General features: G+C 43.6%; 1 protein-coding gene across 4 annotated transcripts in view; it reads right to left on the bottom strand.

Moving 5' to 3' along the window:
• Ptprz1 (protein tyrosine phosphatase receptor type Z1) overlaps positions 1–9,586 on the bottom strand; it is a 177,617-nt gene extending 168,031 nt beyond the window's left edge. For 2 of the 4 annotated variants that reach the window (XM_041675477.1, XM_041675478.1), the window contains exon 1: positions 9,164–9,586. In XM_041675477.1, the coding sequence (XP_041531411.1) occupies positions 9,164–9,221 (58 nt within the window). In that variant the 5' untranslated portion in view covers positions 9,222–9,586. The remainder of the gene's footprint in view (positions 1–9,163) is intronic. The other 2 variants (XM_041675479.1, XM_041675480.1) reach the window with 1 other exon arrangement.
• Positions 9,587–14,028: the final 4,442 nt, after the last annotated feature.

Raw genomic sequence — 14,028 nt, 5'->3', positions numbered from 1 at the left:
ACATCCCCACCCAATCCATCTGCAAACTTTTCGATGCTAGGAAACTACTTATATATTGGGAGGTTTTAATTAACCAGTAGGTATATATCCTCTCTAGAGAAATATTATTCTCAAAGAAGATTCTCAATCAAGATCTACAGCATCAATTTGTGCTTAGGTTATCATTACTGAGCATTAGTGTACTGAAGAGGTAAGCTGACAACCCAGAAGAGTCCATCATTAGCTTTTAAGTATGTGTTATTAAGGCTTTTCAAACACAGTAAAACCCAAAGAGCCAGGACATAATAAATAATTGATATTTTCTTTATGAATTTTATCATCCATAATTTATACATTGATAAATTTTTAGCTTTGAGAAAGCATAAAATAGATGGTAAATATAGCAATCTTTTATTAACTAGTAGAAAACACTAACTAGTTCTACTGAAATTTTCATAAGAAAACAACATTAGGTACCAGCAAGAATTTGCATCATTGGAAAAATGGAAAGATAATAAATGCCTGGGTCTGGACAAACGGTACTTGAGACTCTTATCTCTGAAGCTGGTTCATTTGTCTTCCCAGCTGCTGATAGACTTGAATCTTTGGAACAGCCCCAAGACTCTTGCCCTCCTGAAGTCTGACATGCACGCAAACTCTGAGGTCAGCAACTGTAGTCTATGCTCCTCTTCTAGGATTACTCTGAAACTGAAGCTACCTTAAGAAGGGGAAAAAAGGACGGGCCATTTTCCAAGGCCTTTGTCCCATAGAACTGGCTTTGTTTTAGCAAGGCACACAGCCTGCCAGTGTCGCCACCTGAAGGAAAATGAACTAAGATTAGTAGTATCATGAGGTTGGCCTAGATCTGTGGTTTTCAAACGCTGACTGTGTCCTCCAGTCACCTGAAGTGTTTTAAGAAAAGAAGGTGAATCCAAAAGCAAAACACATAGGCATCCTCATGAATATTAACCTTTATCAGGCGATGAAAGGAGAGACAGAGACCCATATGGGAGCACCGGACAGAAATCTCAAGGTCCAAATCAGGAGCAGAAGGAGACGGAGCACAAGCAAGGAACTCAGGACCACGAGGGGTGCACCCACACACTGAGACAATGGGGATGTTCTATCGGGAACTCACCAAGGCCAGCTGGCCTGGGTCTGAAAAAGCATGGGATAAATCCGGACTAGCTGAACATAGCGGACAATGAGAAATACTGAGAACTCAAGAACAATGGCAATGGGATTTTGATCCTACTGCACGTACTGGCTTTGGGGGAGCCTAGGCAGTTTGGATGCTCACCTAAGAGACCTGGATAGAGGTGGGCGGTCCTTGGGCTTCCCACAGGTCAGGGAACCCTGACTGCTCTTCCAGCAGATGAGGGAGGGGGACTTGATCGGGGGAGGGGGAGGGAAATGGGAAGCGGTTGCGGGGAGGAGGCAGAAATCCTTAATAAATAAATAAATTAAAAAAATAAAAAAAAGAAAACACCCACTCTTGATCACAGCACTCAGACACTATACCATGCTTAGCTAGACCTTATTTGTGTGCATTGGCTAGCCCCGAGAACCACAGGAAAATCTTTAGACCGAGTGGCTAAAACAACAGGCATTTGTTTCTTACAGGTTTTGAGGCTAGAAAGTCCAATATCAAGGGGTCAAGAGATTTGATTCTGATAGAAGTTCTCTGTGGCTTTCAAATGGCTGGCTCCTTGCTGGGTTTTTATGGGATGGGAAAAGACACCGCTCTTGTCTTTTTTTTTCTCTGAGGCATTAATTTCTTTTATGACAGCTTGAACCTCATGGCCTATTTATCCTTTAGAAGTCTCATTTCTAAGTACTAGCACCCTGATAGGGGTTCGACATGGATTTTGTGGGGGAAGCACACAATAACACCTGCCATGTCTAAAGTGTGGCCAGGACTGGAAACTCATGACCTCAGTCAAGGCCTATGATCACATTTGCGGAGAAGCAAAGCCTCAGGGTGACAGCCATGCTGATGGCTCCTGTGAGCAGCTCTTGACTCTGCACTACTCTGTGTCACAAGTGACACCTTTACATGTTCTCTTCAAGAAAACTTGTAGATGAACGTGGATGACAATTTAGTTATAGAGATCAGTTTTAATCGGCTGATGATGTGATTGAAAACAATGATCACCTCAGGAAGGTTATGTATATCTGTCCAGCATTTCAAAGTATGTGATCAGGATTTGGGTAGGAGCCATGATATCTGCTTTAAAGGGTCACTTTTTAAAAAGGTCATTTTTTCTATGTATTCCTATTCAAGATACTGAGTTAGTCAGTTTGAGAAAGGTCTAGTAGTAAGACCCATGCTTAGAGGAAGGCAGAGAGAGACAGATGGAATGATTCTCTATGAGGGAAAAGCTACCTGTAGCCTAGTTACTCATAAATACTTTAATCCAACCTCCTTCTTTCCAACTCATGAATAAATTATTCTTTCCAAAAATATGAAGAAAGTATTTCCAAAGAAATTTATAAAATTTATGCCTTATGAACAAACACACGAAAAGACTCACACTTAATGAATCAGAGCAGCAAGTTCACATCAACCAAGACCCTGAATAATTGAGTTTACTTTAATATCTGTGAGCAAATATCAGAAGAAATAAAAGACAATCGAACCTATTTTAACCATGGGAATTTTCAGCAGAAGCATCTGTTAACCCATCCTTTTAAAATTATGCTAACCACTATGCTTTCCAAATTATATTAGCAAAGTAAAAATTCGTTTACTAATAGCATCAAACACCATCAGTTTCATCCCTATCCAACTCTTCATCAAGGTGGGGAGGAAATGTGCCAAGTTTGCTTGATTACATAAATCAGTGCTCAAAGGAAGTAATGATAAAAGAGGAAATAATATCAAAAACGTAAAAAGGGAGGGAGGAGAATATCGAGAAACATCTGGAAGACAACCATAATAAAAGAGCAAATCTCTTAACTTCTGCTCTTCACCTCTTCACAGCTGGCAATATCTCACCTGTCCCAATCCCCACCCATTTGAATTCAGTTCCATTTGTCAAAATGCTGCATACATGCTATGTGTAAGAATAAACTATGCCCTGTACTTCACCTTTATGATTAATCAAATGGTAGAAGAACTCTAAGAAATGTGTATCGTGAGATGCCACGGTACTCCCCATCTTCCTCACTCTGGCTGTTGTGTTATTTTCAGAACTGTCTTGGGCCACCAACCTCTCATGGTCATTCTGACGAAATTTATCCAATCCCATGGCTTTGGGCTGATGGGAAGCAGAGTCTTTATGGAGAAGATCTTGTGTTTCTTATTACTGACCACATCCCGTCATCCTCTCATCTCTAACACATGAACAGCATACACACAGAGAAGCACATTCACCCTGAACTCTGAGACATAACCAGGTTCATGCACATCAACTCATCAACAGTTAAATGCTCTCTTATGGCTACCATGGCAACCATCCATGCAATATTAAGCATGGGCACTTTGCTTTTTATGCATAGATAATAGAGTGTGTGGATCTAGGTGATCCTCAGAAATATATCTGAGAAAATCACTGAAAACGAGGGTCTGGTGCCCGAAGAGGCATTAATGGTGAACAGACCAAGGTAATGCTGACCAAAGTCTTGACTGAGAAACAGAAGCAAAGAGAGACCAACAGAAAATGGCAGACCTCAATAATAGAGAGCTAACCCTAAGGCCTTGAACATTGAAGGACTAAATAGGCATGTCCTCAAGGTGCCAGGTCTAAGAAGCTAATGAAGACTACAATACAGTCTTTGCTCTTGAAGAGCTGGTCTAGGGGGGAAGACAGATGTCCTGCCAGAAAATACAGTATATGGTAAAACAGATTAGGAAATATAGTAAGAGACAGATCACTCACACATAAATCACCAGCTGTGGATTTCAGCTTATAAAGACCACAAAGAGACTGTTAACCCTTCTTTACCCATTACACATAACTACCATCATGTTTCAGGATCTTTGTAAGTTGACAGAACACAGTCCAGAAACAACCACCACGTATCAGCAGTTCAAATAATTTTAATGATTGCTTTTTAATTTTAATTATTGCTCTCTATGATTTTTTATTATGGTCATAAAACAGTGCTTGGTGAATTTTCTTTATATGTGTGCACAAGTACACACATGCATATGTGCGTGTACATATGCAGAGGTCACAGGATAACCTCAGGTGTCATTCCTCAGGTGCAACCCACTTTTGTGTGAGACGGTCTGCCATTGGCCTAGAGCTTTGTCTAGTAGGCGGGACTGTTGGGACAGTAGGCTCCACAGACACGCCTGTGTTATTCAGTCTTCACCACTGGAACGTCAACCAGAAACCATCACACGTGGCTTCACTGTGGGCTCTGAATTCCAGTCCTCATGCTTACAAGGTACGTACTTTGCCATCTGCACCATTGTCTCCCAATCAGTAGATTTCCTGAGTGACGGAAATGCGCTGAAATTGCCCTACATTGTAGTCACACACACAGATGACTAGGATGCACTTCAGTTGTGACGGTTAGCGTGAGCAAAGGAAGTGAGTGATTTTACTTTGATAGACTATGAATCAATCACATATGCCTAGTGGCCATGGTACTAAGCAGCATAATTTAAAAACTGAATTATTTTTTAGGAATGTGCAACAGCATAAAATATTTCCTTTTAACACCTAATGCGTGTAATACATATATCAGAAGAATTGCAGATATAGATAAAAATTGGTTCCCATTACACAAGCCATGTATTAACACTCCAGATAATTCTAATGACTTCAGATACACGCATATATGTATCTTACTTAAATTGGCTCTCGCCATTAGCATTAAAGAGTGAGCGGAAGCATTTTAAAATATTTGAGAACTAACACATTTAACACATTCACAGATTGCTGGAAAAGACAGTTACTCTCAACTATCTGTCAATGGAGTAAAAATCACAAAAGTTAGGATGCGGTTCTTGGGGGTGGTATTGATTTATTTATTGGCTCTTGTTGTTTTTGAGACAGATTTTACTCTGTAGAAGAGGCTGTTGGTCTAAAGCTCACTATGTAGCCCAGGTTGGTCATGAACTCACAGGAACCTCCAGCCTCAGCCTCTCAAGTGCTAGGATTATAGGCATAAACCATCATGAATGGCTTAAAAATAAGATTTAAAGGTCTTTGGTGTGGGGTTGAATCAGAACGTGTGGGTGGAGGGCACAGGTGTCAAGACCTCTTCAGCCCTGCTGGGTTCTTTCTGTGCAGCAGACAACAGCGAAGGAAGGGAAACAGTAGTCTAGGTGGGGCTACCTTCATCACGAACAGTATGGATTTGCCACAATATTCAAAATTACATTGAGGTCGCCTAAATATGACAGACGATGCTTCATTTTTTGAAAGGGAAATAAATACAACATGGAAATGTACAAGGAAAGTCACCAGGGGCATTTGCAGGAAAGCAAACAAAACTGACATGCTACATCCCGTTCCAGGACTCGAGTCTGTAAATTCTCAACGGGAAAATGCACTTTCGGAGTGAACACAAAAGGCATCATCAAGGCATGGTGGCACATGCCTCCTACATCAGATCTTAGAATGTGGAGGCAGGACGATCAGGAGTTCAAGGCCATCCTTGGCTACACAGAGTTTTTAGGGCCAGCCTGCTACAGGAGACCCGGTCTAAAGCAAAACGAATAAACAAAAGACACAAAAACAAACCACAGAAAAGGAAGTGTCTGGTTTGGAAGAAACAAAGACTAACTAGGCTGTGTGATGCCAGGAAAGTCATTTGACTTCTCTGTATCTATGTTGTCTCACCGTAATTTATATCAGAAGGAGAAGGAAATGAGAAGATGGGTAGACATTCACAGGAATGGTACCAGAAGGATGCTTGGCAAGTGGATCTAAGGCACCAACTACTTCCTTTAGGTGCTGTGTTCTTGGCTGGCGGAGCCATTTCCAGACACAATCTGAGACAGACATTAGCAAACAGGTACTCAAATTGAACTCCCAGGACAGACTCACTCAGACCTCCCTGAAGTGGGAGGAGAGGGGGGAACAGATCATGCTTCCAGAAGAAAATTGTTTCCCAGAAGCAAAATTCTCCCAATATACAATGTTAGTGAGACCCTTCATTTCCAGTGTAGAAATAATTCATTGATAAGGTAATTTCTTCCGCAAACTTCTCTCTTGAGAGCAGCCCCGCTCTGAAGGTGGCAGCGGCGAGGGAGGGGGATTCCCAAGTACAAGAAAGTGTTATCATGCTAATCAAAAGTAATAAATTTCCTGAATGGTGACTAGTTATTATTTGGAGGGAGATGACTCACTGGTGAGGACAAACTGAGAGTCAACACTGAAGGAGCCCCTGGTACCACACCCAGAACCCACTGCAGTCATAATTGTTGCAGGGGCCTTAGGGTGTGACCCATTTTTAACGTGGCCCCCACAGCAGTGAGACATGACAAGGAAGTTCAGAATCTCACCTGTTACCTATTTAACAAGAGTGTGCAAACATGAGGATTTGTTGGCCCTTGCAGCTCTGTGACTGGCTTAATTCTAAGACCCTAAGGTCTCATGAATGAAAAGAAGTGATTCCTTAATGGCTCCTCAAGCCCCTCGGTTCCCTCCATGACTCAACGATCCTACCTTCCTATGGGAAAATCAAATAGCTTGGTTCAAATGATCAGGACGCGTGGGACTCAGACAGTGATACTGCCCTGATCACAGAGATGTTCTTAACTGTCAACAGTGAGTACTTTAGTGAATTCTCCTGGATAATGGTATGAATAGTGGTCTAACTATCTAAGAATTGCCAGCATGCATCACTCCCTCAGTCAGTACTCAAACCTTTTACTGACCACATTTTATGGTGGTATGTACAGTACCTGGATGGCTCCAACAACTGAAGATCCCCAAACACTGATGTATACATGGACGGGCATTAAAGGGGAGGCTGAATTTTCCATTTGTAGATAATGTGCCTCAGTTTTGCAAAATATGCCACCAGAAGGTCAATATATCTATCCCTTTGACCAGTGTCCCCAGGTCAGCTTATCTGTAGCAATGCAGAGGGCTGCTTTAAAATGGCGAGGGATAAAAACATAGTCTTCTCACAGTAATAGTCATTAGAAAGAAAAGAAAAAGGAAGGAAGGGAGGAAGGGAGAAGGAAGGGAGGAAGGAAGGATGGATGAAAGGAAGAAAAGAGAGAGCAGAGAGAATGAGAAAGAAAGAAATAAAAGAAAGAAAGAAAGAAAGCTCATATTTCAGTTACAATGGATAGGCTTAGATTTGATGCCTTGACATGAGCCTATAAATGTCTTGAACAATGCATTCAGTTCTTCCCCCTTATGCTCTATGTCTTCAAATGCATGTGGCCAATAAGCCAAAATCTATACAACCCTAAGCAGGCTACAGGAAATGCCTTATGGGGTAAAAAATAAAAATCAACTTTGTAAATGTGTGATTTGCATATAATGGGATCCAGCTCAGTTATAAAAACCAGTGAGTGCTGATACTCCCTATGACACAGGTAAACCTTGAAAACCTTCTGCTGAGTGAATGAGGCCAGGCATGAAAGGCTGCATGCTTCAGGATTCTGTTCGGATGAAATGTTCAGAGCAAGCTTGTCAATAGACACAGACCGCTGAGGGGTGGGCTGGGAATGTCTATTAATGAGCAAGGAGGGCTCATGACATGCTCTGGGATCAGATGCCAATAATGACACACAACTCTAACTCTGCCAAATAACCCCCAAACCTTACACTTCAAACAGATGAACGGTGTGGCAATTGATGTTGTTTTTCTTAATTAAAACCATTCTTAATGTAGTCTTGGGCATCTGTTTTGCTGAAGTGCAGAGCAACACTGTAATTTGCATCCCTAATACCGCAAGATCTCCTTAAACAATAGTTTAAGTATCAAGGGGACCTGGCTTTGTTGCTAAAATGCCTATGAGTGGAATGCGGAAATGCAAATTCAACAGGTGTGGATTACAAGAGTTCTTCCAATGCTGGGGTGTCTTCCAGACTCGCATTCAACTGCAAGCCTGCAGTCAGGCAGAGGCAAGGGACTGGGAGGGGGGGTCCTGCTGTCTTACACGTGAGCAGTGTGCAAGGCGTCCAGCACACCAATTCTGAACACCTTCATCAAGCCTTAGGGACTGAAGTGAGGTACAGAATAAACAGAGTGAGGTGCAGGCAGCCATCACTATAGTGGCGACACAATTCTCATCAGAACTAGAAAGGACTTCTGTTTACAAAGGCCAGGACTCCAAAAGCAGCACCACCCACTGGCTGGAAATGCACGCCGAATATATCATTTACTATAAACAATCTAAAAAGTTAAAAGTAGGGTTATGGGACTGATGGGAGCTAAACAGTTAAAATCACAAATCGAGGCATATATCCTAAATTTTAGGTTCATGGCTCCAAATAGTCACCATGAAGGCTGCTTTCAGTAAGAAAATAGAAACACACACACACACACACACACACACACACACACACACACACCCTGGTGATTCAAACAGTTGGCCGCAGAGCACAACGTCGTCTTACACGTTTATGGTATGGAGGGCTTTGAGGAAAATCTGGGTCTCCGGTAAGCCCATCACCAGCAGCTCTGGAAGCTGGGGCAGAATGCTCCTAGGGATTTGACTGAAACTTTTTTTTTTGTAAATGGCTGCCTGGACTTGAACGTGACCAAACTGAAAGTACTCGAACCACCGAGAAATCAGGTCGGTGCTTGTTCAGTTCAGTATCTTTCAGGCGAGTGCGTGTAATTCAAGACAGATACGTGTACTTTCCGTTCAGGTCCACAGTCCTGGCAGCATAAAAATGAACGTTCCGGTCGCAGCCCCTCGCCACCGCTGGATTGTATTTCCAGTCACCGACTCATCCTCGTATATAGGTCTACAAGGCTGTTTCCACAGTTTGCAACGCGGAGAAGAGAGGGCGCGCAAGAGGGAACCCTGACTCGGCAGACTCGGGGGTCCAGGTGTCCTGACCACTTAGCCACAGTCCGGGGGCCCGGCAGGTGGCGGCCTCGCGGTTGAGGGGGTGGAGGCGCAGTCCGCGCGGGTGACATCTAGAAGGCCAGGCCAGGGTGACTTCCAGGGTGCTGCCGACTGTTCTGAAAACCTCCCCCAGCCGTGTCCCAGGGACTGAGCCCCGCTCGGCCGCCCCGCGGAGGTCCTATCACTTACCCAGGCGACACACGCACAGTAGCTGGATGCACACGAGGAAGCGCTGCAGGATTCGCATCTCCAGCCTGGTCCGCGACCCCTCGCTGGACGCTGGGGTGCAACTTAGGGTGCGGAGGGTGGGGACACTGAGGCAGGGGACGCCGATGACTGGCCAGGGTCTAGGTGGACATGTGATGAGAGAGAGAGAGAGAGAGAGAGAGAGAGAGAGAAGAGAGGGAGAGAGAGAGAGAGAGAGAGAGAGAGAGAGAGAATAGGCGATTGCGGGGCTAGACACGGTTGGGCGCGGGAACCGAGCCCGGGCCAGGCGCGGGGCTTAGGGCCGGACGCTGTCCCCTGCCTGAAAGGGCTGCGGCGGCGGCCAGGATCTGAGCGCTCGCAGCCAGCGGCGCGGGAGTGCGGGAACGCGCTCGGGGCTGGGCACGCGCGGCGCGCGGGGACAGGGGCGGGGGCGCAGGAGCGCGGGCGGGGGCCGGGGTCGCGCAGCGGCAGGAGAGGGGCGTGGCCGATCCCAGCCTGTCCCAGCCCTGCGCCCCTCCTCTGCCCCGGGCTGGAGGTGGAGTGGAACTCGCTGGGTCTGAGAATCTTCGCGGGAGGGAGGGGTGCGAGGGGGGGAGCTCGCTTCGTTAAGACTCCTTCATCCCCCCCCCCCCCCCCCAGGAAGATACAAGAGGAGGCTGGGTCCCCATTGTCCGGCACAGCTTGGGACTGACCTTTGGGCTTCACCCCTGGGAAAGTCTTTCGTTTGGTTTTTGTCGTCTCTGCCTTGCCAAGTGGGTCCTAGCAGGAAGGGGTGAGGGAGCCTGGGTAAACTGTGTTCTCTTCCCTCTTCCTTTGCATTTTCCAAGTAAGTAAAGTAGTTCCAGCCCCTATTACCACTAGGGCAGTTAACTCCAATCATCCTCAGTCCTGTTGTGACCATTTGGTCCGGGCTGACCCTTCCCCAGACCCCAATTACTCTGCCGAGCTGTGCACAGCTGTGCGGGAACTCGCACAGTGCACTGCTGTGGTCTCGGTGGATCTAACTTCCCAAGTGTCGTCTCTTTGCATAGGGTCCTCCGGTAGGAAGTATTTTTTAAATGCATGATTGAAGGGTACCCAATAGATATCTAATACACACCCTGTGCTTCCTAGGAGATGGGCATTTCATCCTCCCCTTACGAGCTTGTTTCTGTGGAGGTGTTTGTCTTTTTGTGTAAGAGCGTGAGTGCTATAACCTGAACTCCCAGCTTGGGGGTGGAGTGGGGATTTTTAATAGATATTCCTGAAATGTTTGTTGAAGTCCACATGAAGTGAGTTAGCTGGTGGTGATGCCAGCCAACAGTCTAAAGACGCTGTCCTGAATATTCGTGAGATTTTCATATATGTGATGTGCTTTATATATATGAATGATTGGTACATTTTGCTCTGATAAGAGAATCCATTTGAAAGCTTTCAGGAGTCACATCCAAAGGCACAAAAAAACCAAGTTCTGGAATTATCCCTGGTACTCAGTTTGATGTAGGGATCTGTACAGCGTGTACTCTTGTGTTCTGGTATTGTCTCAAAGCCAGTGCTGTAGCTTTATAAAATTCAACGGACGCTTAATGCATACAAATTGGAATTCCGAGGTCTGTTTCAGCTGCACTACCAGTTCTCACAGAATTCCCACCGCCTCAGAACACAGGCTCAATGTACAGAGCTAATGATGCATCTTGCTATCGGTTTGTGAATGGAGAAAATGCACTGTAGTCACGACAGGGCAGATCTTGATGCTAGCGTGTTTGTTTTGGAGCACATATCAGTCTAAGAATTTGATCCTTGACCTTCTTCTTCCCATGCATAGAAACAAGAATGCCACAGAGTTTCTAATGAAGACTGAGAGTGGAAATAGGGAAGAAATAGTGAAAATAGGGGAAGAAAATTTCTAGCCGTTTTTGCTACCATAACAACAGGTGTGTGTGTGTATTCATTAGAAATGTGCCCAGAGTTCAGTGGGGGAGAATGCTTATTGAATTTGGACTGGAGTAGACAGGGACTTTTACCTAAAGATGTGTATTTATGCAGAAAGGAGAACTGGAAAATCTGATTATCTAGGTGGCGTGGGGGGGGGAACAAACTGAAAGACACTGAAGTCACATGTTCCTTTGAAAGCATTTTGATTTCCTGGAGACCAAGAATGCACGTGCTATGACAAGCATAGAATTCCTTGTGAAGAAACTTGCATCTGAAATGCCAAGCCATCTCACTAGATCTGAACACCTAGGGAACAACAAAAGGAAATTCGGTTGCTTAGAAGAAGCTGGACAGGCCAGATGGCTCAGTGGATAAAGACTCTAGCCACCGAGCCCGATAAGCAGAGTTTGATCCTCTAGTCCCACACCAGATGGAGAGAAGACTGTCCTCTGTTTCCTACTCAAAGGCTGTGGCATGCACCACCCCTGGAAATAAACAGGTGAAGAAGAAGAGGAGGAAAAGGAGGAGGGAGGAGGAGGGAGGGGGAGAAGCAACAGCTGAGTTTACACAGGGGAACATGTGGCAATACAGGAGGTCTCGATTATCAAGGCTTTTCCACTAGCCTGGGAGAATAGTCCATCGATAATAACAATGATTATGTTAGCTCTTCATTAGTTGGACCTATCAGAATGATACTTTAGAATTCATAATTAGAGTTGATTCACCAAACATAACCAAGATAGAAACTAAAGTTTCTCTAAAAGAGCTAATAGGTGAATCTATGACCCCTGATAACTTCATTCTCATAGTTCAGAATATTGCCCAATCATCTGGGAAGGCACAAAAGCCAGCATAAAGAGGGGTCATTCAGTACTGAGCTTTGCAGGGAAACAAGGTATCAACTAATTCTCCAGTGTAACAACAGTGGAAAGTTGACCTGGAGAAGCAGTACAAGTGGTTTGGAGAGTTCTAAGGAGCGAGGGTGAAGTTCTTGGAAAGTGAGCCATTGGAAGAGTCAAGCCATGGGAGAATAGAAGACATCAAGTAGGCAAGAGCATCGGGAGTCTGCTGTGGAACTTTTCACAGGTTCTGACAAGTGTCACCTCGAGAATGTGCATATGCCTTTGTGAGTTGATCCTAAACCGATACAATCACATGCCATCAGGCTGGGCAGGGTGGCATACGCCTTTACTATCAGCTCCCGGAAGGCAGAGGCAGGCAGATCTCTGTGAGTTTGAGGCTAGCCTGGTCTACACAGTGAGCTCCTGGGCAGCCAGGGCCACATAAAAGTTCTCTTATTAGAAATATACACACATACACACATGTAAAAAAAATCACAAATCACATGCCTTTATTTGGAATCTGAATATTTGCTGGTATATGCATGTTCAACTATATGTAATCTGTATGCACAAGCATACATGCATTTGATCAGAAATAGAGACAGAATACCTTTGTGTAAAACCTTAGTAAATCACATCTATTTGATGATCATATATATACAATCCTAGAGGAAGTTCTACAAACCAAAGCCTGGTAGCATCTTCACCATCACAGAATGTATTATTTACCACTGAATGTTGAGACAAAAGAAGGGATCTGGTCGACAAAAGAAGGGATCTGGTCATCTGATTATACCCAATTAAGAAATATTTCTGGAGGGAGAGAATGAATGCTCAATTGAAGATACCAAATACTTCAGAACTTGGAATTTTCAAAGGGGAAAAGACTTCTGAGTGAATCACTTGGTCACTAGACATACTCCAGCTTTATGTCCATTACATATCAGGCACTGCTTAAGAGGGAATATCACCATCCCTATCACAGACTGATAGTCTAAAAGAAGCAAATAATCACCACTAGAAAATCCTTGCACACAATTAGTAGATAAAGTAGAGAGATACAGTCAAATTCAAATATGAAATAATGAATAATTTTATAATGCAAAACAAGTTGAGTGCACTACAGCGTACTAAATTTAATGAGGTGTTTTAGTATGATGACGTATTTTTCACCTCAAAATGATCGTTAGGATACTCTCATTGAATACTTGTCATATACTTGTAATTTGTAGAGATCATCTGAAATTCAAATTTAAGAAAACACTTTGCGTTTTGTCTACTAGATTTCAAAAGCTCTGCCTTGATATAGTTGTTGGATGTTCAGGTTGGTCATTTGCAATTGTGAAATAGCCATGTTTTCACAAGTTTCTTTACTCTGCAAATTATTTCCATTGAAAACTGGACTATAGAAAAGCCAGGAAATTGAACCAAGTATTGACTGTAACCTAATTAGGTAATAGTCGCTTCTTTAGAAGAAAGAATGTCTTTGTACTTAAGATGTCTTCCAGAAGCAATTCTCGTTTTATAGGAACAATGAATTAATTTTGCATTGTGAGAATAGATTTATCTTAAGTTTTTCACTTTACAAATTTTGTTCCCATCTGAAGATTAATTTTACTTCCTGCAGTGTAGTCAGATATTTTGTTTGAATTTGTCCTAATAATTGCTTTCTGTTCCCTCTGATGCACCTGGTCTTTGCATCTTTGTTTCTCATGGGTCTTGGGAATGTAGGAGGTAGCCCAAGCCCTTTCAGGATTTCCCTGAGAGCTCTAAGATGAGAGGTAACTATCCCTGGGTTCGTCTGAAGAAGACAGAATCATGCTTGAGAGGAAAACCTAACATGTTACATACTTGCTATTTTAGTATCATGTCATGGTTCAGAATAAATAATTCAGTTTAAACTTGTGAGATCCCAAGTATATAATTCAATGATAACATTGTATCAATGAACACGAAAGGCAGGAATCCTTTCTTCCCTGTCAAGGACATTTGGTATCCTAGGGGATTCAGATAACTCAATTTTATAGTTTGAACTGGGAAAAAAGTTTGTGTGGCAAAAATGTCGGGTGATGGTCCTGTACCTCTTTAATC

Source organism: Microtus oregoni, unplaced genomic scaffold (assembly GCF_018167655.1).
Source record: "Microtus oregoni isolate MIOR12 unplaced genomic scaffold, Mior012 000026F_ref0000081, whole genome shotgun sequence".
Classification (NCBI taxonomy): domain Eukaryota; kingdom Metazoa; phylum Chordata; class Mammalia; order Rodentia; family Cricetidae; genus Microtus; species Microtus oregoni.
This window is presented reverse-complemented; position numbering and strand designations above follow the sequence as displayed.